The sequence below is a fragment of the Delphinapterus leucas genome, chromosome 2 (genome assembly GCF_059928025.1).
Source record: "Delphinapterus leucas isolate spDelLeu-1000000601 "Yukka" chromosome 2, BTC_Dleu_Yukka2, whole genome shotgun sequence".
NCBI lineage: Eukaryota > Metazoa > Chordata > Mammalia > Artiodactyla > Monodontidae > Delphinapterus > Delphinapterus leucas.
This window is the reverse complement of record NC_143130.1, coordinates 72820201-72844708: the sequence shown is the minus strand read 5'-3', so window position 1 is coordinate 72844708 and position 24508 is coordinate 72820201. Positions and strand designations below refer to the sequence as shown.

General features: G+C 35.7%; 1 protein-coding gene across 2 annotated transcripts in view; it reads right to left on the bottom strand.

Moving 5' to 3' along the window:
* Nucleotides 1-600: 600 nt before the first annotated feature.
* CLPX (caseinolytic mitochondrial matrix peptidase chaperone subunit X) overlaps nt 601-24508 on the bottom strand; it is a 36463-nt gene continuing 12555 nt past the window's right edge. The window contains exons 4-14 of one of the 2 annotated variants that reach the window (XM_022579775.3): nt 21386-21540; nt 19045-19204; nt 17596-17637; nt 13489-13665; nt 12957-13121; nt 12036-12124; nt 10891-11055; nt 7397-7696; nt 5673-5765; nt 4074-4180; nt 601-2327 (exon numbers count right to left, since the gene is read on the bottom strand). In XM_022579775.3, the coding sequence (XP_022435483.1) occupies nt 2237-2327; nt 4074-4180; nt 5673-5765; nt 7397-7696; nt 10891-11055; nt 12036-12124; nt 12957-13121; nt 13489-13665; nt 17596-17637; nt 19045-19204; nt 21386-21540 (1544 nt within the window). In that variant the 3' untranslated portion in view covers nt 601-2236. The remainder of the gene's footprint in view (nt 2328-4073; nt 4181-5672; nt 5766-7396; nt 7697-10890; nt 11056-12035; nt 12125-12956; nt 13122-13488; nt 13666-17595; nt 17638-19044; nt 19205-21385; nt 21541-24508) is intronic. The other variant, XM_022579776.3, reaches the window with a different exon arrangement.

Here is a 24508-nt window from a genome sequence, read left to right as displayed (position 1 = left end):
GGTGCTGAAGCAGATACATTTATAGATTTGATGGTGGGAAGATGAGTTCCATCTTTTGATGGTTTCTCAATGAAAGGCAAAGTCTTCAGTAAGATGGAGAAGGGAGAAAATACATTAAATCGTCTTCTCAGAGTAGTAACATGAAGTTGTACTGGTTGCCTATTTCTCAACTTCTAAATCTCCCTAGTTGTTTCACATTTCTGAGATTTTGATTTACTTTTCATTATTCCTTTCTGGAAAATTCCTACTTGTTCTTCCAGATCCATCTGGGCTATCACCTTTTGTGCCACACCTGGTACCTACCTCACTTCCATTATTATAATGCACTGATGTTTGTATTTGCTTCCCCTACTAGACTAGTAAACTTCTTGGAAAGCTTGGTCTGTATTCCTAGTGTGGGGCCCATGCAAGATATTTAAGTAAGGATTTTCAATCAATGTTTAACATAAATAGACTTTTTGTCTGTGGAATCTACAACTAGGAGAATTTATTAGAGGAATATGAATTTGTCAGGATTAACAGTCTCTAGAATAAAGCCACTCATGATATCTGTGTCCTTTTAAAAATGGCACTGCATTATGGACACACCACAACAATGGCTTTCATTTAATCCTTCTGTTTTATTCAAATGCCAAAACAAGTTTCAAGATACAAATCGTAGTTATACTCAGTTGTGTTTAATTTAAAAACATCAATTATGCTTTAACTTTCAAAACCAAATGTAAGTTGTTGTGACTAAAATGTCTCCCAGTGCATTTCTGGAGGACTGCCTTTAATATATTTAGTAGCTACTCCAATTTTCACTCTACAAAAAGGAAAATGATGAGGCTGTAAGAAAAAGATAAAGAACAGTTATAATATGAAAGACTTCCTGAGAAGAACTTCAACCATTACTAGGGAGACCAAGAAAGATACCAGTTTCTGTTCTAAACTCTAGCAACCAGGCTTAAACACTTTGCAAAAGTGCATTTCTGGTCCTACCCCAGCCATAAATAGATATCTAACATCTCTTATTACATCACAGAAAACCCAATTTCATCAACAAGATGTAGAATTTGCTAATAGCTTAGGGTTCTTTTCCTAAGAAAATGGGGGCGGGGGCAGTAAGAGGAAAACTCACGAGTTTATAAACTAAAAACTGAAAACAAATGTTTAAAGGTACTCTGATTTAAACAATTTCAAACGAGGCTGAACTGAAGGAACAGTATAGGAACTTCTATCAATATAGTGGGAAAGAAAAAAGTTTAAAAGGTACCCAAATATTTTAATATTTATGGAATCAAATGAAATAATTTTCACTGTTAAGTCCCCCAAATTTCCCCCGTTTAGTTTTCTTATATAATGAAAGTTAATAACTTATATTTTAGTATGAACACATTCCCTTCTGCTGATAGCACAGATTTTCTTTAATATTCTATGAAGCCAAAGAATTAGACAAATATCCAGCACCAGAAAACAACAAAAAACTAAGTACTTTAGGTAAATGTATTAGGATATTTTATTTAGCTCAGCACATGGCTGTAATACTACTTTTAGAATTAGATGTAGTCTTTTCCTGAAGATTTAAGGCAGACTTCAATTCCATCTGCTCACTCATGGTACTAAAATGGACCAAAGATGGCAAATAAATCAGACAAGTCAGCAAGAGAATGGCCTTTTTTTATAGTCCAATGGGGAAGTTTAGTGTCATTGCTTAGTGGATAAGACTAAGAATACAGCTAAACAAATCATCAAAATAAGGTTCTTCAGGGTACTTTCTCCATGAAATCTTTAACTACTTGGAAACTACCTGTTCCAATTTTTAAGATGAAAAAAATTCTAATATTTTCAGGAAACAAACATGGGTAGAAAAGGCTAAACTAAAGAATGGCATCCCAATCTTCAATTTTAAAGAATTTATTTTCCCATTTATAGTTACATTATTGTAAAATCCACAGTTATTGCAACACCTGCATTGCTTAAAAGAACTCCTAAGAATTTTTTTAAAGCGTATTTTTTAAAAACCAAACCAAAATAATGTACATTTTGTCTCTGAACACTGTGTCATTGAAGTCCATGTAATGTCAGTCTGTATAAATCAATGTGATGTTACATTATATACATGATCTGATTTTTATCCTAAAAGCTGACCATGTATGATATCCAAGATAGATCCAATGCTTTTAATGTCAGACTGTAGAGACAGTTACGATCCTAAACAAAAGAAGGAAAACTTTATATACAGAAGTCTGACAGTTTAGCTGTTTGCAGCATCTGCTTGACGAGGCCATCCTTCTTCTTCAACTCCGGAGTCATACTCCTCTTCAGAGGATTCTTTCGTTGGAGCCCTATAATGAAAAGCCATCAGTGTTTTTTGTTTTTTTAAATAAGAATTAGGAGTAAACACAACTTCTCAAAAAAATGAATAATAAAAAATTAATCCACTTAGCTAGAAATGACACACAAAGAAGGAAAATATTAAAAGCACTTCTAATACTAAGATTGCTTAATGGTAAAATATGGGAAACATTTAGAGCACACAACCAAAAACTACAAGTAGTTTTCCCAAACAAATTTTTTACTGAAATAAATCAACAACAAGGCTTCAACCGTGAAGGCCTTTCCTCCAGCAAAAAAGTAGAATCTATTAACGAAAATGCTTGACATTTAGCATGTCAATGGTAAAGAAGTGGAAAGCTTCTGATCAAACCAATATGACTCAAATTAGTCAAAATTATGATCAGACCACCACAATTCCTTTATATATTAATATTAAACAATAAAAATGAGAATTATATCTCTTTGAATAAGTAAAGGTTGTTCAAAACCAATCAACTGCCTCATAAGTTACCTTAGAAGATAAGCATAAAACATAACATATGTTGTGACAGAAATCTAATTTTTATGTAGGTAACATTAATGTCAAACACTGTTTAATAAATATTTATTGAATAGATCGGGGTCAGTAAACTACAGCCTGCAGGCCAAATAAAGCCCATCATTTGTTTTGTAAATATTTATCTGAACACAGACACGCTCATTCATTTATGGACTGTAGCTCTAGTGCTATGAGGGCAGAGTAGCTGCAATACAGATTGTATGGCCCTGAAGTATTAATCTAGCCCTGTACAAGACAGTTTACTGACCCCTAGAATAGTTAAATAAAGCAGTGAAAGATATGTCAAATTTGTCAACTGATAAGATACAACTAAGAGAAAAATTATGTCGTCAAAGTTTTGGTCTTATGTGGGTCTTCCCTGGTGGTCCAGTGCTTAAGAATCCACTTTCCAATGCAGGGACACGGGTTCAATCCCTGGTCTGGGAACTAAGATTCCACATGCCGCGGGGCAACTAAACCTGTGCTCCGCAACTACTGAGCCCACACACTGCAACTATTGAGGCTGTGTGCCACAACTAGAGAGCCAGAGCCCACGGGACCACAACTAGAGAGAGGCCTGTGCGCCACAATGAAGAGCCCTTGCACCACAATGAAAGATCCCACATGCCGCAACAAAGATCCCTCATGCCACAACTAAGACCCGACACGGCCAAGTAAATAAATATTTTTTTAAAGTTTTGGTCTTATGAAAGACATGAAACAAGTAATTCATAAATTACAGAATTAGCAGCAAAGTTCATTTAAGTCTTTTCATTTGGATTACTTTTATATCATTTTTGATACTTCTTCCTTTAGGAGAAAAAAGTGGAGACTAATTTTTTTTTTAATATTTATTTATTTGGTTGCACCAGGTCTTAGTTGCGGTAGGTGGGCTCCTTGGTTGTGGCATGCGAACTCTTAGTTGCAGCATGCACGTGGGATCTAGCTCCCTGACCAGGGATCTAACCCGGGCCCCCTGCATTGGGAGCGTGGAGTCATCCACTGTGCCACCAGGGAAGTCCCAAGTGGAGACTAATTTTGAAGATCAATTTTCAAGACTCAAAATTAGAAATTTTTTCTACAGAAAACTTGAGATAACTGATTACTTTATGATTTATAAGGATTTTTATATAATTTTATGACAGACCAATAAACCATAGCAATAAAGAGCCTATCTCAAGCTTTAGATCTGTTTTAGTTTGACAATACACTTTACCGGATGTATCCTGGTTCCTTCTTTCCTTCTACTACTTCTTTGTCAACCTCCACACATACAATATCAGAATTAGGGACTTCGAACATTGGTTCTAGTAACAGCTTTTCCTAAAGAGATAAAAAAAGTAATGAATTACATGGAAAACTGAGGTTACATATAAAATGCTTGTATTCTACAGGTTATCAGTCGAATTCATCAACTCAACAAATATTATGGAGTCCCTGTTATGCACCAGTAACTGAATGTTGAAAAGTCAATGTAAAAGCTTTCATATTCTTCATATTAAAACAGCTTCTAACTAAATTCACAGAGAAGTCATTCTATAAGGGAAGGCTTTTTGTCTGTATAGTTCTGCCTACTTAGGTCACCATGCACATACAAAAAGACTGTACCTTCATTTTGTATGTGATTCAGGTGTTACTCAGAAGCATTCTTGACATACTCTATGACCAAAGGAGGTCAACTAGTAATCCTTAATTTGAAAACGATTTAATCCTAAATCATCTCTACAAAGCTATGACTTCAAACAGGCATTTGTCTCAAGTGCTGCAGTAGATCTAAAGTTAAACTAGTTTTGCCTATGAGTAGGGGCTGGATTATATTCCATCTTAAGGAAAATACTGGTTGAGTACATCAAATTTTCTAAAAATGTCAACTATATCACCTGTTCTTCTAGTTTACATGCTTATAAATCTGTCACAACACTTGAAGTCCAGGCCTTCATTAAAGAGTAAAATCTCAAATTATGATGGATGTGTAGTTCTAATCAAAAAGTCCTACTGAGGGCTTCCCTGGTGGCGCAGTGGTTGAGAGTCCGCCTGCCGATGCAGGGGACACGGGTTCGTGCCCCGGCCTGGGAAGATCCCACATGCCGCAGAGTGGCTGGGCCCGTGAGCCGTGGCCGCTGAGCCTGCGCGTCTGGAGCCTGTGCTCCTCAACGGGAGAGGCCACAACAGTGAGAGGTCTGCGTACCGCAAAAAAAAAAAAAAAAAAAAAAAAAAAGTCCTACTGAGATGAGAGAAGTAATATTTAGCAGTGAAATCCTCAGAGAACAGAATATGTGCTTGCTTTGGGAGCATGTAGGGAAATAGTAACCCACTGTACAGCCAGACCTGGGGGAGTAGGGGTGAGAACTCTAAGGAAGAAGGTAGGTGGTGACTCAAAGTAGGCTGGGTCTCTAGGATTTGTAACAAAATAAAAATAGTTCATAACATACTGAAGAATTTAGGGGTAAAATGCCACAGTATCTACAACTTAATTTCAAACAAAAAACAACAATGAGGATTTCAATGGTTCTGAGAAGGCACTCTGGAGCTTAAGTCAAAAGGCCTATGTAGAGTTTTCTGAAATTCTCCTTCCCATGATCCTGATTTCCTCTATTTCATTAATCATATTAACTGTATGTCCTTTGTTGCAAACACCCTGAAGTTCCTTTTTAGAAAAAAGAAAGATATAATATACTGTGACCAAAAAAAAAAAATCACAAAAAATATTAGACCAATTTTCTGGATGTATTTCCAGAGGAAAACATCGAGGTTTAATATTCTCAAAATTCAGACCAAGAAATAATCTAGTTTCTGTAAATTTATGCCAACTTACCATTATGGACCGGAGGCCTCGTGCACCTGTTTTTCGTTCTAGTGCCAATCTGGCTATAGCTTTCAAAGCATCTTCAGTAACATTCAGTTCACACTACAAATATATTCAAAAGAAATAACTCAGATAATACTTGATGATATTTTCCTACTATAACCATGCAGTATTTGATCTACTAACTATTACTACCTACCACCATTACTGGTCTTTTTAGAACAAAAAGAGACTAATGCCCTGACTTTACTGGTAAAGAAATAAGTTCCAGAGAGTTAAGTACACTGATTCACTAATACTCAGAAACACACGGTCAGAATCTTTGTGTCTTAACTGACCCTATCCCCTTTCAGACTAAAGCATTTTTAGACTATAACTTAGTTTCTGGAAAATATTCATTTTAAAGAGTGTTACTAACCCTCTCATCCTATAGAACGAAGGTAAAACTTTAGACAAGTCTCTCTAAATTACCACAAATTCCAAAACTTATTGAGAAGTTAATATACCCTCCCAAAATCAAAATACTTTGGAACATCAGATTTTATAAAATCTTGGTATTAAACAACTTTTGTTTATTAATTTCTACATCCAGAAAATGTAACATTTAAGTGAGGTAATTATCTCTCATGGTGCTTCAGAACCTTGCCTTCAAAAAGCACTTGTTTCTATGAATTAACCTATGGGAAGGTATCAGTATGAATCTCAAGTTTGTCCTTAGTCCTTGAAGAGGTTTTCTACATTAACGTGGATTTTCTAGGGCTTTATTCAACATTTATTGAACCCCTGTGTGTTTATATATTAGAAACTGAGTGATGAATCAGACACCACCTTTGCCCTCAAGAAACTTAAGTGTATTGGGTGGTGACAAATTAGCAAAAGAGCATTTACAGCATAGTGTTTGCACATGGTGCTAAGAGAGCACCGAAGTGGGGGCATCTAAATAAGGCTAGGGGACCACTGAAGGATTTTTAAGGAGGGAAGTAAAATAATTAGCTTTGTGTTTATTCATTAAGTACTTATTAAGAACTTAATATCTAATATTTGTTGGACACTGTGTTCAATAAATTTTAAAAGATCCACTCTGGAAGTAAAGTGGGAGATGATAATATCTTGGTGGTGGTGGTCAGAGACAGACTTTAGATAGGGAGACCAATTAGGAAGTAAATGCATGGATCAAGGTGAAGAATGATAAAGGAGACTGACTTGAGGTAGGGACAATGGCAATGGAGAGAAGGAGACTGATATTTTGAGACACTACGTTCAGAAAACCCAAACATTTGCTATCTGATTAGATATATGGCTCCAGGTGTCTGGCTGCAGAGAAGTAGATGTGAGAGCTAACTTTAGAAAAAAGTATACCTAGTATGTCACAATGAAAGCATTTAGAATATCAAGGCTGAAAAGACAATCCTGTGTGCCTGGCTTGAGGGGTTAGGGGTAGGCTGCTAGCACAATTTCTCTATATATATATCCTTGGGCTTTAAGCTACAATGTCAATTTTAATTAAGAAAAAAATAAAGCCAACTCCTAAGTGTCTAATATGACACAACGTGCCTTCCCTGATTCCTAGATCCATATTTAGTGAGGAATAGGCTGGTATTCCAGATAAGTATTGCTTTTTTTTTTTTTTTAAGTATTGCTTTTTAATTTGTTAGGCTAACATATGTAGAGTTTCAGTAGCAAAACAAAAAAAAACCCATAAATTAAGTAAGTATAAAAAATAAAAATCTAACCTTATCCATGCTGAATAAGGCCTGGTACTGAGGAATAACAGCATTACGTGGCTCAGTTAGTATTTGTACAAGTGTTTTCTCATCTAGGCTATGCAAAGGAACTACCACAGGCAACCGTCCCACAAACTCAGGAATCATGCCAAATTCAATGAGATCTCTGGCTTCCACATGACGTAATAAACGATCTTTTTCTTCAATGTCTTGGTGAGTATTTGATTCTCCACTTCGATTGGCAAGGTCTGCAGCAGCTGCAGCCCTTCTGCCTTTTCCCAGATTAGATGGTGTTCCAAACCCAAGATACTGCCAAAGAAAAGACAGGTATTATAAATAACAGAATAAAGCTGCATCGTGCTCAGCATTTTACATGCATATCTCATGCCATCTTCACAACAGAGGAAAGTATTATCATTTATATTTTACAATGAAGAAAAAGGCTTAGAGAGGTTAAATACCTTGACCAAAGCTCTCATTGCTGCTAGTGGTAAAAGCCAGGATTCAAACTCAGGTCTATCTGCCTTCAGAATTGAGAACCTAACCAACTCTCAAAGAATGAATTCTAGTAAAAGTAGGTAAGTAAGAACTGTGAAGGGTAGTCCCTTAGAACTCATACAATGATGTTGCAGGATTTTTCTGAGACCTCTAGACTAGTGTGGCTTCCAAAATGTGCAAGAACTGTGGAAACAGAGATAGTAATTATTTTGTAACCAAAGTCAGTTTTGTAATACTGTAAACAGGAATAGTGCCTATGGAACAAGCAGACTTAAAACAAAATTATCCACAAGTGTCTTAAGTCATTGCTAAGCATTCTATTAAAATCGTGATTTGGGGTTGCATACTATGAGTTAGAATATCCTATGAGTTAGAACATCCTATGAGTTAGAATAATTTCGATTTTATAAAGAACATGTAAGGACATCAAACAAAAATGGTAACTTTGCTGCAAAAAGTTGTTTATCTAAGGTGTATGGATCTTGCTTTAGTCAATATAAAAGAACTATACTCCAGGCAACTGTCCGAAGTTTAATTTTGATATGTCATACAACTTTTGTCAAAAGAACAAGTACATGATATATGAGAAAACAGCTAAGTTAAAAATCCATTCCTGATACTCTAAGCTGTGTATGTGGACAGTTAGTGTATCAGAAAGCAAAATACCTTTCATTCAATAATTTAAACATATATTAAACATTTATTATATATACAATATAAGCATATATAGTAACAAATATATATACTCATATTTATTATATATATGGATATACATTTATTAAGCATTAAACATTATTATAAAACACTGAGGATACAAACCTGAAGACAGCCCTTATCCTAACCTAAAGGGACTTATTTACAGTGAGAACACGTGAAGATATTAAAGCATCATAGGTGCAATGAAGGACAACTGTACAGGAAACTACAGCAGTGGAAAGAAAGAAAAGAGGAAATACTGGGGACAGAGGGTAGGAGGTGACCAAGAAAGTCTTCACAGAGGAATTGCCTAATCATTTAACAGACTGAGTCTTAAAGAATGAACACATATTGCCACCCAATACACTTCTGGATTTGTTTGAGCAAGAAATAAATGTTTATTGTGTTAAAAAAAATGAACACATATTTGCCAACTGGACTGAGGTGAGGAGGACATGAGCAAAGGCAATAGGAATAAAACTTAAGACTGCAAGCAGTTTCATATGGTTAGGAAAGAGGTAGAGGTAGAGGTATATTATTTATATTGTACTCCTGGCTTTCAATGAGGTTTGGTAAAAACAGTAGCCAAATGGATGTGTTTAATCCTCTATAAAATCACTGTTGCAGACTCTCTTATGTCTCTGTCTTCTTTTCCTAAAAATCTATGTGACAGGGACTTCCCTGGTGGTCCAGTGGGTAAGACTCCACGCTCCCAATGGAGGGGGCCCGGGTTCAATCCCTGGTTGGGGAACTAGATCCCACATGCATGCCACAACTAAGAGTTCGCATGCTGCAACTAAAGATCCTGCATGCCGCAACCAAACATGCCACAACGAAGATCCTGCATGCTGCAACTAAGACCCGGCACAGCCAAAATAAATTTAAAAAAAAAAAATCTAAGTGAAAAACTCTTTTTTAATCTTTGTCTCTCATGAAGACATCATACCCTTCCTCTTTCAGGCAATAAAAACTAGCTCACGATTTCTCCCTACTTTTCATTAAGAAGTTCAAAGCTAAACAGAGTGACTTAATTTCCACTAAGTTGAAATGACCTAAACCTTCCTTTTACATGTTTCTGATCTCTTTACTAATAATACTTTTAATTGTTCTTTTCTAAATGTTTCTAGCTTCAAATTCTTTTTGGAAGTATGAATTATAAATAAATATAAGAACATGGTCCTTGGCTTTGGTTACAGAATTTTGAATATAAAGTTCTCTCTCTCTCTTCCCCACCCTCCCCCATCTGTCTCTCTCAAACGCATGCATGTTTGGGCGCACACACAAAGAAATAATTTCATCTTTCTAATTTGTTAGGCTAATTTATACAGAATTTCAAAAGCAAGAAAAACATAAATTAACTAATATGAAAAATAAAAATCTAACCTTATTGAGGAATAACAGCACTACCTGGCTCAGTTAGTATCTGTACAAGAGGTTTCTCATCTAGGCTATGCAAAAGAATTAACACAGGCAACCATTTATTAGCAGCGTTATTATTTTTTTTTTTTTACTACTACTAAACTACTACATTAGTAGCTACTACTACTAAACTAAAAGCTAAAGTAAACTACTAAACATGCAAGGCCAAGGAGACTTAAAGCAAACAATACAGCAAAGAGGTGATCTATGATATATTCATTTACGTAGAATATATTATATAAAAGGTATCATTTGTGGCTATTATGTAAAACACAAAAGCATGGAAAACAGGCATGTTTTCGGGCTTCTTGCCACTATACTGACATTACATTTTATCATAATCAATCAATAAATAGGTACTGGGCATGAACTTTGAGGATATGAAAAAATAAGTACCAGTTAAAATCAAGGCTTATAAGAATGTTTAAGAAACATCTATAAAACTAGGTGGGATCACAACCCTTCCCCCAACCTCCAAACTGCTTTCCTCCATTTGTGCATGTCAGCAGTGATCTATGAAGACTCTATGGGCACGAGCAATGGAGACAAGCTCTTTATTGGGCTCCAGTGAATTGGGCAAGAGAAATGAGTAGAATTTTTATTGATACAGCAGCTACCTCAAATAATAAAAAACTCCTTAGATGAAATATAAAATTGAAATCATCAAGTTATACTTTAAAAATGCCCATATACAGATAATATTTAGAAATCTTCCAAACTACTACTATGAAATTTTAAAAATAACTAGGCATATATTTCTGGTATACTCTAAGAAAACCTAACTCGTAAAAATCCACAACTGGCAGCCAGCAGATATGAGATTAGAAACTGAGGGCCCATCCTCTAACTTCAAATGCTTTCTCTCCTAGTAATCACTCAGAAAAACTTACCTTTTCATTTTTTCTCCTGCTGATGATTCTGTCCAAACCATTGAAAGCACCAGATGCAACAAACAGGATGTTTGTTGTATCAACTTGTACCGTTTCTCCACGTAGCTTACGGGAATTCTTTTCTGGAACATTGACTATTGTGCCTTCTAGTAGTTTTAATAAGCCCTAAATAAAGAATAAATGATGTATGGCATCATCATATAAGCGTATTATTTATTATACTTTAGGTAATGGGATTCAATGGGGAAAATAATATGTGGTTATGGTCAATGAGCATAACTGAAGAAAACTCCCACATTTCTATAACTAACATGAAAATCTAATATACTATCACATTAGTTATTCATAAATTTATTTGGAATAGGTATAGGACTCCTGATGCATTCAGGAAACAGTCAACTCAAGAGGTTGTTTTTGATGGTAAAGACATAGTTCTGACATAAAGATAGAATTATGGCTCTCTAAGATGTTATCCAACCATGGTGGGAACATTCAAAATTTGAAAATATTTGAAGATTTGTCTTTCATGCAAATTAAAATTCTATTCTACTCCTAGTGTTAAACTTTGAGAATACCTATATATTGAGATGCCTTCATAAAAAACATCATCCAGCACATTTTATAAGTGTGACTGTACCTGTCTATGTCTTGGTCAAAAAAACAAAAGCAATTTTCCTTACCCTGTAATTTATGTCATAATTAGTTACCAGTAAAAGGTCAAGTTGCCCAATAGATTATTATGACTTTAAGTATGACTCTATAAGGCATAAAACTCTGTTTTATCTTCTAATTAAGTGAAAAGAATAAGATACATGTACATAATTCATTTATGTCTAGTTAGAACCAGAACTTTCTTCAAGAGTCCTCTAGAAATGTTTAACTGGGCCTTTGTGTAATAAAACCAACAAAAATTAAATTTCATTTATTTCTTTAAAATATTTTTAATTTCCTAACAAAGGTAATTTGGTATTTAAAATCGCCAACAGCTTTCTCTTAGGACCTGAACTAAATGGTATATGGAGTTTGCAGTGGGAGAAATAAACAAAACAGAATCTAATTGAATGTGAAACCAAACGTACAATATTTGGGAGGTTGATGTATTCCCTTCCTTTTAGTGGACTTGAACAAAATATTCAACTGCTTACTTGCTGAACGCCTTCTCCACCTACATCCCGTAACTGATGAATGCCTGGCACACTGCCAATCTTATCTACTTCATCCAGAAAGACAATTCCTATAATTTAAGGAGGATTCTATTTATAATATGAAAAAGATATACACAAAATAACTCAGCTTTAAACGACTAGGTAGCTAGAGAGCAAGGTTATTTAATCTTTAACACTTAACATATACAATGGCTTAATACTATAAAAATACACTGGTAGCTTTCCCACTCATCATTTTGTGCAAACGTTTTATAATTTATTCTATAGAATATCACTTGGGTATGATAACCAATTCTCTATAACAATAGTTATCTACCCCACTAATGTTTTCTGGTTCTTTATTCTAAGAAGCTGAGATAGAGGTATAGTGTGAAAGCAGAAGGTGGATACAGGGCTGGTATTAGCAAAATTTTAGCTTATTTTTTCCCATCCATATTCTTGTCTTAAAGGAATTTGGACAGGAAGCTGTCAAGCTCTTCGTGTAAACAAGGACAGACGATAGATAGGGAAAAGAGAAATGCAGCATCTATGACATCCCCTAAGTCAATAGCCTAATTTGTTTCTATATACATCTTGCACTCTCCTGCACTTGTCCTCGTCCCCTCCCTTACCCCACCCCAGCATTATGAGTATAGAGGAAAGTCAGAACAGGAAAAACAATGATAGTATTAAGGATCTAATGGAATAGTAATTTATCCTGTTTTCACCCTAGTAGCCATATTATAACATTAAGGCAAAGCAAACTTTGTGGCCCTTAGTATGCTAGAAAATGTTTAACATAGCTACTTTTATATAATTATAGAATTTTACTCCTTGACTCAAAATAAAAATTATATTCTCTTGCTATTAGACTGCTTCCCCAACAGACTATATCTGGGGACAAACTACACTGAAACATACCTTGTTGTGCTTTTTCTACATTATAATTGGCATCTTGGAGCAGTTTGGCAATCACAGATTCAATATCTTCACCTACATATCCAGCCTGAGTCAAAGTCGTACAGTCACAGATAGCAAAAGGGACATCAAGGCATTTAGCTAGGGTTTGTGCCAGAAGAGTTTTACCTACAAATAGAAACAGTAACTAAAAATTTACTAAAAATATGTTGTCATACAATTTCTCTACAAAAATGCAAAACAAATTAAATGTGAAGAATGTATAATAAGAAAAATTAGTGTTACATCTTTTCTCTACTATTACTCAGATATAATGGTACGCTATTTTCATTATTCCTGTTAAGATATTAGGGACTGGCCTAAAGGGCAATACCAACACCTCAAATTCAGTTCTAAGCCCTTTATAACTACCATAAGATTGGCCTTAGATATTCCTCTTAAGAGTGAGAATCCCCCAGTCATAAGACACAGGTTACAGAATCATTTATATTCTATTTTTTTTAAATGAGTAGTGATTTTTCAGTAAGTTATTTACCTGACCCAGTTGGTCCAAGCAGCAAAATATTACTCTTTTCAAGTTTTATGTCATCATGGGAAGAATCCAATACTTCACCTCCTCGTTTTTCCTGAGGTATTTGTTGGTTTACTTGTTGCTGCATTGATGCCCCTAAAGCATTACCATGTGGACTAATTCCAGCAATCTGAAGCAACTCTGAAAAAATGCCAAAGGAATTATTAGAGCTTCATTTGATTTTACCTGAAAAAATGCCCAATAAAACCCTACATCTAAAACCAATCACCTATTTAGAAAAAATTTAAATATTCTGACATTTTGCCTTACCTATAAAAGAAGAAAGCCTCAAATTATCTAATGACAAATGTACAATACACAATGATTATTCAGGGAACCTTAAGCAAAGGAAATGGATTATTTTTACCTTCCTTATTTACATAAACTTGTATGAAGAATATACTTTTACTGAAAAGAAGGCAGTATAATAGGAGAACAGTGCTAGGAGTCAGAAAGCTTTAGCTTTGGTCCTTTATTTGCCTCTAAATAGCTATATGATCTTGAGCAAGTCATATGTACACTTTGTGTTTCTATGCCTGTGTTTAAGAACAAAACACAAGGGCTTCCCTGGTGGCGCAGTGGTTAAGGATCCACCTGCCAGTGCAGGGGACATGGGTTCGAGCCCTGGTCTGGGAAGATCCCACATGCCACGGAGCAACTAAGCCCATGAGCCAAAACTACTGAGCTTGTGTTCTAGAGCCCGTGAGCCACAACTACTGAGCCCACATGCCACAACTACTGAAGCCTGCGTGCCTAGAGCCCATGCTCTGCAACAAGAGAAGTTATCACAATGAGGAGGCCACGCACCACAACGAAGAGTAGCTCCCGCTTGCCTCAACTATAGAAAGCCCACGTGCAGCAACAAAGACCCAACACAGCCAATAAAAAAAAAAAAAACAAACCACAATTGATTTGGAGGCACTTTGAAAGATAAACAAAGGTATATTATTTTTTTCAGTACAAATGAAAATAAGCAGGGCTGTAGAGAAAGGGAAAAACACTGAACTGAGACATAGGAAACTTGGGTTCTAGTCTCGGTTCTATTGTAGGAGCATGGCAAGTCACTTAGCTTTACTGGGCCTGCTTCCTTAGTGAAAATACTGAGACATATGACCTTTAAACAGTCTCTTCCACATTTAAAAATGATCCTGTGAGTCTACCAGAGAAACCAACTATGGTAAGATTCATTATCCTTGGCCCTATCTGAATTCCTGATTTTACAGGATCTCAACTGGATCACTGCAGTTCCTTTATTAGAGACATAATCTTAACTATATGGGAATCATATTGTTGGCGAACTAACAGTTTATCAGCTGGATCCCTTAAAAAAAAAAATCTTATTCTCACTCTCTCTTGGCTGAAGGAAAGAATCCCAATACTCTTTTCAATTAGCCAGATTTTTAACTATCCATATTGCTCCTGGCTCTCAGCATTTAAGGTATATGTGCTCATATCATACTTGTTTATATTTTCTGGATTTATTTTTAGGTTGTTTCTAAGAATATCAGTATTTTCCAATGCTTTATTATTTTATTTTATTTTTTTTTGTGGTACGCGGGCCCCTCACTGTTGTGGCCTCTCCCATTGTGGAGCACAGGCTCCAGACGTGCAGGCTCAGCAGCCATGGCTCACGGGCCCAGCCGCTCCGTGGCATGTGGGATCTTCCCGGACCGGGGCACGAACCCATGTCCCGTGCATCAGCAGGCGGACTCTCAACCACTGCGCCACCAGGGAAGCCCACAATGCTTTATTATTTTAATCAAACCAACAGACAGATGTTCAGCAGACATATTAGTATAGCCCTATTCTATCTGGCTGTCACTTTCAAACTATCTTTGGGTCACACCCTTTGGTAAAGGGTTATTCTAGTCATCAAAAATAATAGGCATTAAATAAACATTTGAATTTAATTAAATTGTGCTCCATTTGACGGTTAATGATCAGCGAATAAATCACAATGCTATGTCTCAGTACAATTCACATCAGGCAAAAAAAAATGCAGTCTATATTAGTTCAGTTAGATAGTTGTCCCTACTAAACAAAAAAAAAAAAAGTTTTTTTTTTTAATTTCAGCAAAATCTAGTTAGGAATTGTGACAATATAAGAAGGTGCTTGGCTGAAAAGTAGGTCTGCCCAATGGGGAAAAGATGATTTAGGTAATTTGAACAAAATCACAAGAAGCATACTGACTACAGTGAAATCATATGACACATGTATTTAACTTACTCTGTGATTTAAGTATTTTTAAAAAAGGAATAATTTAAATAGTACAGAACAAATGATGTTTGTCATTCCATTTATGAAAATATGCCCCAGGGTAAACTTGAGATAACTCCTGTTCTTTCAGTTAAGTCTCTGTTCTTGCATAACTCTCATTACATAGGCAGCTCTCTATAACAAGGACTATGAGCAAGCAGGCTAGAATAGTTAGTTGTGTGCAGCTCATCAGCTATATGGCCCTAGGCAAACTACTTAAAATTTCTGTGCTTCAATTTTCTTAGACGTAAAATGGTAGTGAAAATAATAGTTTCTGTCTCATAGGTTTGGGGAAGATTAATGAGTATATACATGTAAAACACTTAAAACAGTGCCTGGCAGATAGTTTTATATGTGCTTTGGAAGAATTTACTATTAGTACTACCGTTTTCTTGTGTTTAAGTATTTGTATAACACACAGCCCTTATATGCAAGCCAACTATTTCATTTCGTGTTTAACTTCAGAAAAACTTTATGTTCCAATGATGGAGGAAAAAAGCATCAATCTTAACATGTTAAAAAGACATATGTTGGTCTCTAATACGTGATTTCCAAAGGAACATCCAAGAATTTTTTTTTTTTTTTTTTTTTTTTGCGGTATGCGGGCCTCTCACTGTTGTGGCCTCTCCTGTTGAGGAGCACAGGCTCCGGACGCGCAGGCTCAGCGGCCATGGCACACGGGCCTAGCCGCTCCGTGGCATGTGGGATCTTCCCGGACCGGGGCACAAACCCATGTCCCCTGCATCGGCAGGCGGACTCTCAACCACTGCGCCACCAGGGAAGCCCCACTACATACATTTTTTAAAAATCACTACATATATATTTTATCAAAATACTCACTATAGACTTTTCTTTAATAATTCATAGTAGCTTCATCAGCCACCTGCCCAAATTTATGAATATATATTGACAGCATATTTTATTACATTTAATAAATCTCATGCCAGAGTTGGTAAACTAGTTATGTTCTCATAGCTCATCCTGAATACACAGTACACTTCAAATAGTAGATGTATAACACTGTTTGGTTCAAAGGCAAATGTAAAATTATCAAACTTTTAAGTGAAAAATGTTCATACTGGCTTATCTATTGTTTTTTGTCTTTTGTGACAACATGAATCTTCTTATAACTTTGGAACCTTCTCCCTCTGTATGGCAGCTATATCCACCTCCGAAGAATGGGTTCAAGACATCAGAATGGCCACTATCTTTGGTTTATCAGGTCCTTCCACACCCTCCATCAGACCATCTGATGCTCATAGGGGCAGTCTAGGGCTCGCAACAGTGAGTTGGTGCTTATGTATAATTAGCAAGTCTACACTAAGTTTCATAAACACCAAAAAATAAACAGTGTGGTTTCTGGCAAAGAGTAGCTGGAAGATAATCTGCCTCCCCTAAAATTTGTCACTTACAGGCAGACCAACTCTAATTGTATGGTTTTTTTTAAAAAAGGATATAATATTCAAGCTACAGATTTTTAAAAATGCAACTTCTGTTAATATGCAGATCTAGAGAAAAACTGCATATAGTACTTTTTACTTCTCTACATTATGCTTTAAGAAATATCACAACAGAAAAGATAAAATCAAATATCTAAAATAACCCAACATCTACAAACTACACAAATTAGCTATGAAACTGTTCCAAAGTTATATATACCATGTATAACAAACAGGCTTAGATAATATACAATATCTTTCTTAGTAATACACAAGCAAATACATGTCTACCATTACTACTGCTGACAAACTTCACTGAGGTAAATCTCAAAAGGAAGAATGATTACAGAGGAGGACCTGAAGAGAGGTCACTTACTTGTAAATCTGTACTCATCCTCCCGTCTTCTTATTTCTAACTCTAAGAAAGAGGATGAAAATGGCATTGTGAAAATATTATATATTTGTTTAATTTAGCGGAACAAACAAGGAGTATTCCACTTCTTGCCCTCTTCCAAATATATTTAAAGAATATGTTCATTAACGTCCTTTCAGCTTTTCACATTATCAAAGAATTTATATGCTACCTACTTTCTACATTTAAAAAAACCCCAAAGATGCTTAATGATGGCTGTCCAGTTGCTAATATTCACATTTGTCAAATACAAAGCTGCTATCTATTTTAAGAAAAGAGTAGTAATAATTTAAGTCTTTAATAAGAGTTTAAATCCCTCATACTATAAATACCATGTAACCATTTGCTTTTCCAGCACCTAGAAGAGCTTAACTATTAATTTGTTGACTGAGGGAATCAGAAAAAATCATTTTGCTCCATGACTAAACAATGCGATTTGGACCTTATAAAAATGAAGGTTCCAAGTCTTTCAATAGTTACTATGATTTATACTTTCTAAAAAAGTAACTGATCCTACTACATGATTATTTTGCAGTAAGCTCAACCAGTGAACAACTGTCTTCATTAAGCCAATCAGTCATATATTTAGTAGCTACTAAAAGTAATTTAATACTGAAAGTATTTAGCAGAACTCCCTAAAATTGTAAAATGATGACTAAAAGAATGTAAAATGATACACTGTAGGACAAATCAGAAATTACAGCTCCCTGGCCAAAAAAAAAACCACACACACACAAAAGACCCTTAAAATATTTACACTGTACTCTATTCATAGTTTTTTAAATAAAATCATTCTATTAACATCACATACAATATTGTCCACAGTAAGTTGACATTACACAGTATATTGGTACGTTAGAATCTACCATTAATAGGAATTATACTTTGAATCACTTACAAATTTGCCCTGAACCTTGCACTCTGTAGCTGGGGACTAAAAGGAAAGAGTGCTCAGAATGTTCTGTAAGCTTTATCATCTCCATATATCTCTGACTTAGGCAAATGAAATTCTGTATCCTGAACCCAAAAGAGAAGAACTCAAGAGTCACACAGACAGCACTGCAATGATCCAGTCATGGGGAAATAGTTGTGGTCAAGTCTACAATTCAAAAATGATGTCTCAATCTGTATACCAGAACCCGTGTACATATAACTGAAAACAAAAGTTTTAAGAAATAACACTTAAGTTGTTAACATACTCTGGTATTTTCTACTCACACTTATTAACTCTTTTTTAAATGCTGTCGGCAATGTACTGAAATGATTTCATGAACCACTAATGGGAAGTGATCTGTATTTTGAAAAATGCTGTAGTGTACTAAAAGTATTTTAAGACAAAAGCAAAGAGTTCCAAATAAGGATTACCTCTAAAGCACAGTAATCTCTATTTTGGTCAATTATCAAAACACTAACCTCTAGGAGTTAATGATGTCTGCTTCTCAACTTCTGCTTGCTGTCTCACATTAGCTGGGATATTATTATATATTCTCTTATAATGATTGTATACAGCAACTGAAAGCACCTTCTTAGCAAATGACTGGCCAACAACATACTTGTCGAGGTAGTTATAAATCTGAAAAATGATTAGATATGAACAACTTACTATGAGCTATCACAAAATATGCACATTAAAGTTACATACTGAGCACACTTTTTTTTTTTTTGGCTGTACCGTGCAGCACGTGGAACTTCGCCTACCAGGGATTGAACCTGTGCCCCCTGCGGTGGAAGTATGGAGTCTTAACCACTGGACCAACGGGAAAGTCCTATACTGAGCACATTTACTTACAGTTTTAAATTTGAACAAAGATTCTCATCCAAAACAAAATGCCACGACTTCCCTGGTGGTGCAATGGTTAAGAATCTGCCTACCAATGCAGGGGACATGGGTTCAATGCCTGGTCCGGGAAGATCCCACATGCCGCGGAGCAACTAAGCCCGTGCACCACAACTACTGAAGCCCGCGCACCCTAGAGCCTGCGTTCCGCAACTACTGAGCCCGCGCACTGCAACTACTGAAGCCAGTGCACCTAGAGCTCATGCTCCGCAACAAGAGAAGCCACCACAAATGAGAAGCCCCTGCACCGCAGTGAAGAGTAGCCCCCGCTCGCCACAACTAGAGAAAGCCCACCACGCGCAGCAACGAAGACCCAACACAGCCATAAATAAATAAATAAACAAACAAACGAATGAATGTTTGCTCCCTTTAGGTTTAAAAACAAAACAAAACAAATTGCAAGGGGCATGACACATTATGTAGCAATGATTCAGAGGCCCCAAACTTAAAAGGAACAAAACACAATTCTTTTGTTCTCTAGCTTAACAAAGTATCCCTGTACTCTTCTAGTGCTATGCCAGTTTCTATTCTATAAACAATGTCACTGATCCTGATTTTTGAAAGTTAATATTAAAGTCAATTAGAATACCTACACTTGCCACCATGGGTCTAAAGCTATCATCATGAATGTAAATCATTTTTAAAAATTCTTTTTACACCTCTCTCAATAATATGAATAATATTCTTCACAAAGACAACATATTATAAAACTAACCTTTTCAAAATAGGCATTATATAATCAAAGACCACTATACCACCAGTATCAATGTGTTTTAATGCTCATAAACATTTAGCTTCTTCTTAGATATTAACTTTAAAGCTATGCTTTTATCGAAATGGCAATCTAAAAGCCTTATTCTTGGTAGAAACTAAAGCTCTAGATGAAACTTGGATATTGCCAAGAGCTTAGCACCTGGGATAAATTATTTCAGCTTTTAGAAACAGAAATTAACTGTTAATATTCACTAACTCCTGAAAATAGTTATTTTCTAGAACTTTATTCTCTAGAACTTTGACTCAGATGTCTGAAGTCTACACAAATTAGAGGGGAACATAAAGCTTAACAGCTATATTTTCCATTACTTCATTTATTTTTACATGACAAATTCTATAGTCGTTGACCATAGGTATTTTATTACGGTTTTTAAAAATCATCATTCCTCACAAATTATACCCATGATTTATTAAACCTGCCATAGCACACTTGCAGAGACAAATGCACTGGTACCTAAACAGCAGAAGAAAGCTAAACCGAAGCAGAGGGTGACAAATGACGTAAGTGTGCAAACATCTGAGATATGGCCAGAACAGAGGGCACACAGTCCAGAGCAGGGCTCCTCCTTCTCAGAAAGTGTACGCCAAGTACCCAATGAAGCTGGTGGTACACTCTGCTGTGTTTCACATGGCCAAATCACAATCCATCTGAGACTCCTAGGAAGAGCCCACACCACAAAAGTCACAGTGCTATACAGGAGAGCCCTGGCACATTGGTCAGGAAAAAATTACTTGCTTCCACTGTTAGCCCGAGGCTGTTTTACCATAAAGTAGATTAACTTAAGGGGGAAAAATTGCAGTCTGGTGTTATTTAGGGGCCCAAACTAACAAAAATAAATCCCCAGCTGCTCTATTTTAAGGATATCATTTTAGATTAACTCAGTATTAACACTACTTTAATAATCATCAACTATATTTCATTGCTACGAATACAGTAATCATGACATGGGAAAACAGCAATGGATTCCATACCTGAATTTCAAGTATCAAATATCAGAAACAACTTAGCCAGGTATAGTCCATATTAAGAACTTATAACACTTGTTTAGATACTAGTATTAAGATTTAATATAAACTGGAGGGAGGGGAGCAATGAAATGTTTTCAAGATAAAGTGCTTATAAGACTGAACTAAGACCTATACCTTTTTGGGGGGAGGAGGCGGTTTCTGTTGGAATGCCAATTTTACAGCTTCTGCTGCTGATTCAGGTTCTTTAATTATGCTTTTCTTTGAGTCTGCTTCTGATAGCACAACAAAAAAATGATGACATTTTTCACACTTCACAAAGCGGGTGGATGCTGTAAAAGGACAGAGAAAAATAATTCAAATAGTGTTTAACCTTAAAGACTCATTGAAATTGAAACCTACGTACTTGACAAAAATGCTTGTAGTTCACTCCACTAGCCACAACAAACAGCCTAGTTTATACCTAAAATAGATGATAAAGATGAGTTCAGTAAACTACACTTTGTTCACTTTAACTAGGTTCTTTCATTTTGTGATAGACTGCATCTAGAGAAAAGATCAGTTGAAATTATTTCGACTTCTCCATTCGCTAAATTTTTTTTTTGGCCACACCACACTGCTTGCAGGATCTTAGTTCCCCAACCAAGGATTGCACCCGGGCCCTCGGCAGTCAAAGCGGGGAGTCAGGGACTTCCCTGGTGGTGTAGCGGTTAAGAATCCACCTGCCAATGTAGGAAACACATGCTCGATCCCTGGTCCGGGAAGATTCCACATGCCGCGGGCAATTAAGCCTGTGTGCCACAACTACTGAGCCTGCACTCTAGAGCCCGCAAGCCACAACTACTGAGCCCACACACCACAACTACTGAAGGCCGCGCACCTACAGCCCATGCTCCACAACAAGAGAAGCCACCACGATGAGAAGCCTGCACACCGCAACGAAGAGTAGCCCCCGCTCGCATGGTAGAGAATCCCATACAGACTATTAACAGATACAGAGCAAAAGGTACACAGGAATTAGTTACATGTTGGTAGGTCTAGGTATACATTTTTATGTTACCTTTGTGTAACCTAACTAGACAGGTAAAAAGAATTTTTAAAACCATGGGAATCTCTGTCCTTTGGGAATATTATAACTACCTATCCATACATTACAAGAAAAACTGCACTGGCAAGCACACCTCAATCTTCACAAAATAATCTAAATTTTAAAAAAATAGACAATTCCGCATTTAAAAAATAAATTCAACTATTAATTCAGCCAATTTAATTCTTACGTGTCTGTTCTTAAACACAAGGCCAAACAAAAATACATTCTGGATAAATTCTAGCCACAAATTTTAAACTAGATTAGGGGTCATTTGTGTATTCCATTTATCAATCACCTAGTAAGTGCTTCCCTAAAAAAAAGATCAAGCTATACCAAGTACCTCTGATTAACACAAGCCCAAACACGTTATCACCATCTCCCATCAGTGGGAAAGACAGTGGCTTTAGTTTTAGGATAAGGCACCAGTAAACAGGGGAAGGATTAAAGGGCAGAGAAGCCGCTAATCTAGTTCAGGCTGTGTGACAGAAAAATCTGGCCTGAGAACACAAGAACAAAATATTTCTCTGAAGATACTAGGTGAAAGGGAAAGAGAAACACTGACAAATAACATTCCTCTCTGCTTACTGTTTGAAGGGTTGCTTAAATTCTACCTGAATACTTGCAATACAGTTTTACACTGAAACATGTTCAACATATACCCAAGTTCAAGGATTCGATTTTATTTATCAAAATACTATTTCAGAAAAACAAACAAATAAACAAGCATTGTAACGCATATTTTTTACTCCTAAAAACAAGGGGCAAAATCTGATTTTGTTAAATTATCAGGGGATAAATAAACCTCCTTCCTTTAAATGATTACTAGAGGTATCCTATATTCCTTTATAAACAGAATACTGATTCCAGTAAACATGCTTGTATAATATACCCACGACAGAAGAAAGACTACCTTAGTAAAACCTTTTTCAGGATATTTGCTTAAATGAAAGTTCTTCATGATTTTGAAAAAGTTTCAGGGTCAAACATAAAATCTCCAAACCACTGCAGGAAAGTTTATTCTTAACCTATGAGAAATGTAATTACAGTAAGCCTTCAGAAAGTATTATATACATAAAAATAAAAACTAAAGGCTCTACCCAAAAGCAAAACATGCACTATGACTCTGTTTAAATGAAGTATAAGAACAGGCAAAACCAATCTCTAGTGATGGAGGTCAAGATAGTAGTTGCCTTGGGGAAAGAAAGGTTAGTGACTAGGAAAGAACAAGAGGGAGCCTTCTGGGGTGTGGGAATATTTGATATGTAAACCCATCAAACTGTACATTTAGAATCCATGCACTTTCTTTCCTTTTCTGTAAAGAAATTATATCTCAATTTTCTCTTAAAATAAAAAAGAAATAAAGACCAAAAAACAGAAACAAACAACAAAAAAAACAACTAAAAGCTCTACCTTAAATAAAAGTAGGGATGCTATTCATGTTTGACAAGTTATTTTTTAAATGGGCAAGAAAAAACTAAATAATATATATCATTATAATCAAGAATCTTAGATATTATTTCAATTTCTGATGATTTTCTATACATTCATAATGGTATCTATAAAAATGGCATTTTATTTCTACAGTCAGTCAAGCAAGAGTAATACCACTATAAGAAAACATAAAAATCACTACAAATATACTTGTGAGATGAAATATGTACAGCAAGATCAATGAGCTAAGAACAGTTTCTACATTAAAAAAATGACAATGAAAGTTATATGAAATTCAAATTTCAGTGTCCATATACAAAATTTTATTGGAACATAGCCATCCTCACTGTTTTACATTGTCTATGGTTGCTTCTGCACTATAACAGCAAAGGAGAAAAGTCACAACAGAGACCATATGGCCCATAAAGTCTAAAATACTTAATATTTGGTCTTTATAGTAAAAGTTTGCTGACTCCTGCTATACAGCATTTAAAAGGAAAGGACTACCCATAGAATGAGAAAAAATATTTGCACATCATGTATCTAGATAAGGGTCTAGTATTCAAAATACATAAAGACCTCTTATAGCTCAACAATAAAAAGATAACCCAACTTAATAATGGACAAAAAATTTAGTCTTTTCTCCAAAGAAGATATACAAATGGTAAATAAGCACATGAAAAAATGCTTAACATCTTTAGTCATTAGGGAAATGCAGATCACAACCATGATGAGATACCACTTCCCATCCCTATGATGGCTATAATAAAAAAAGACAT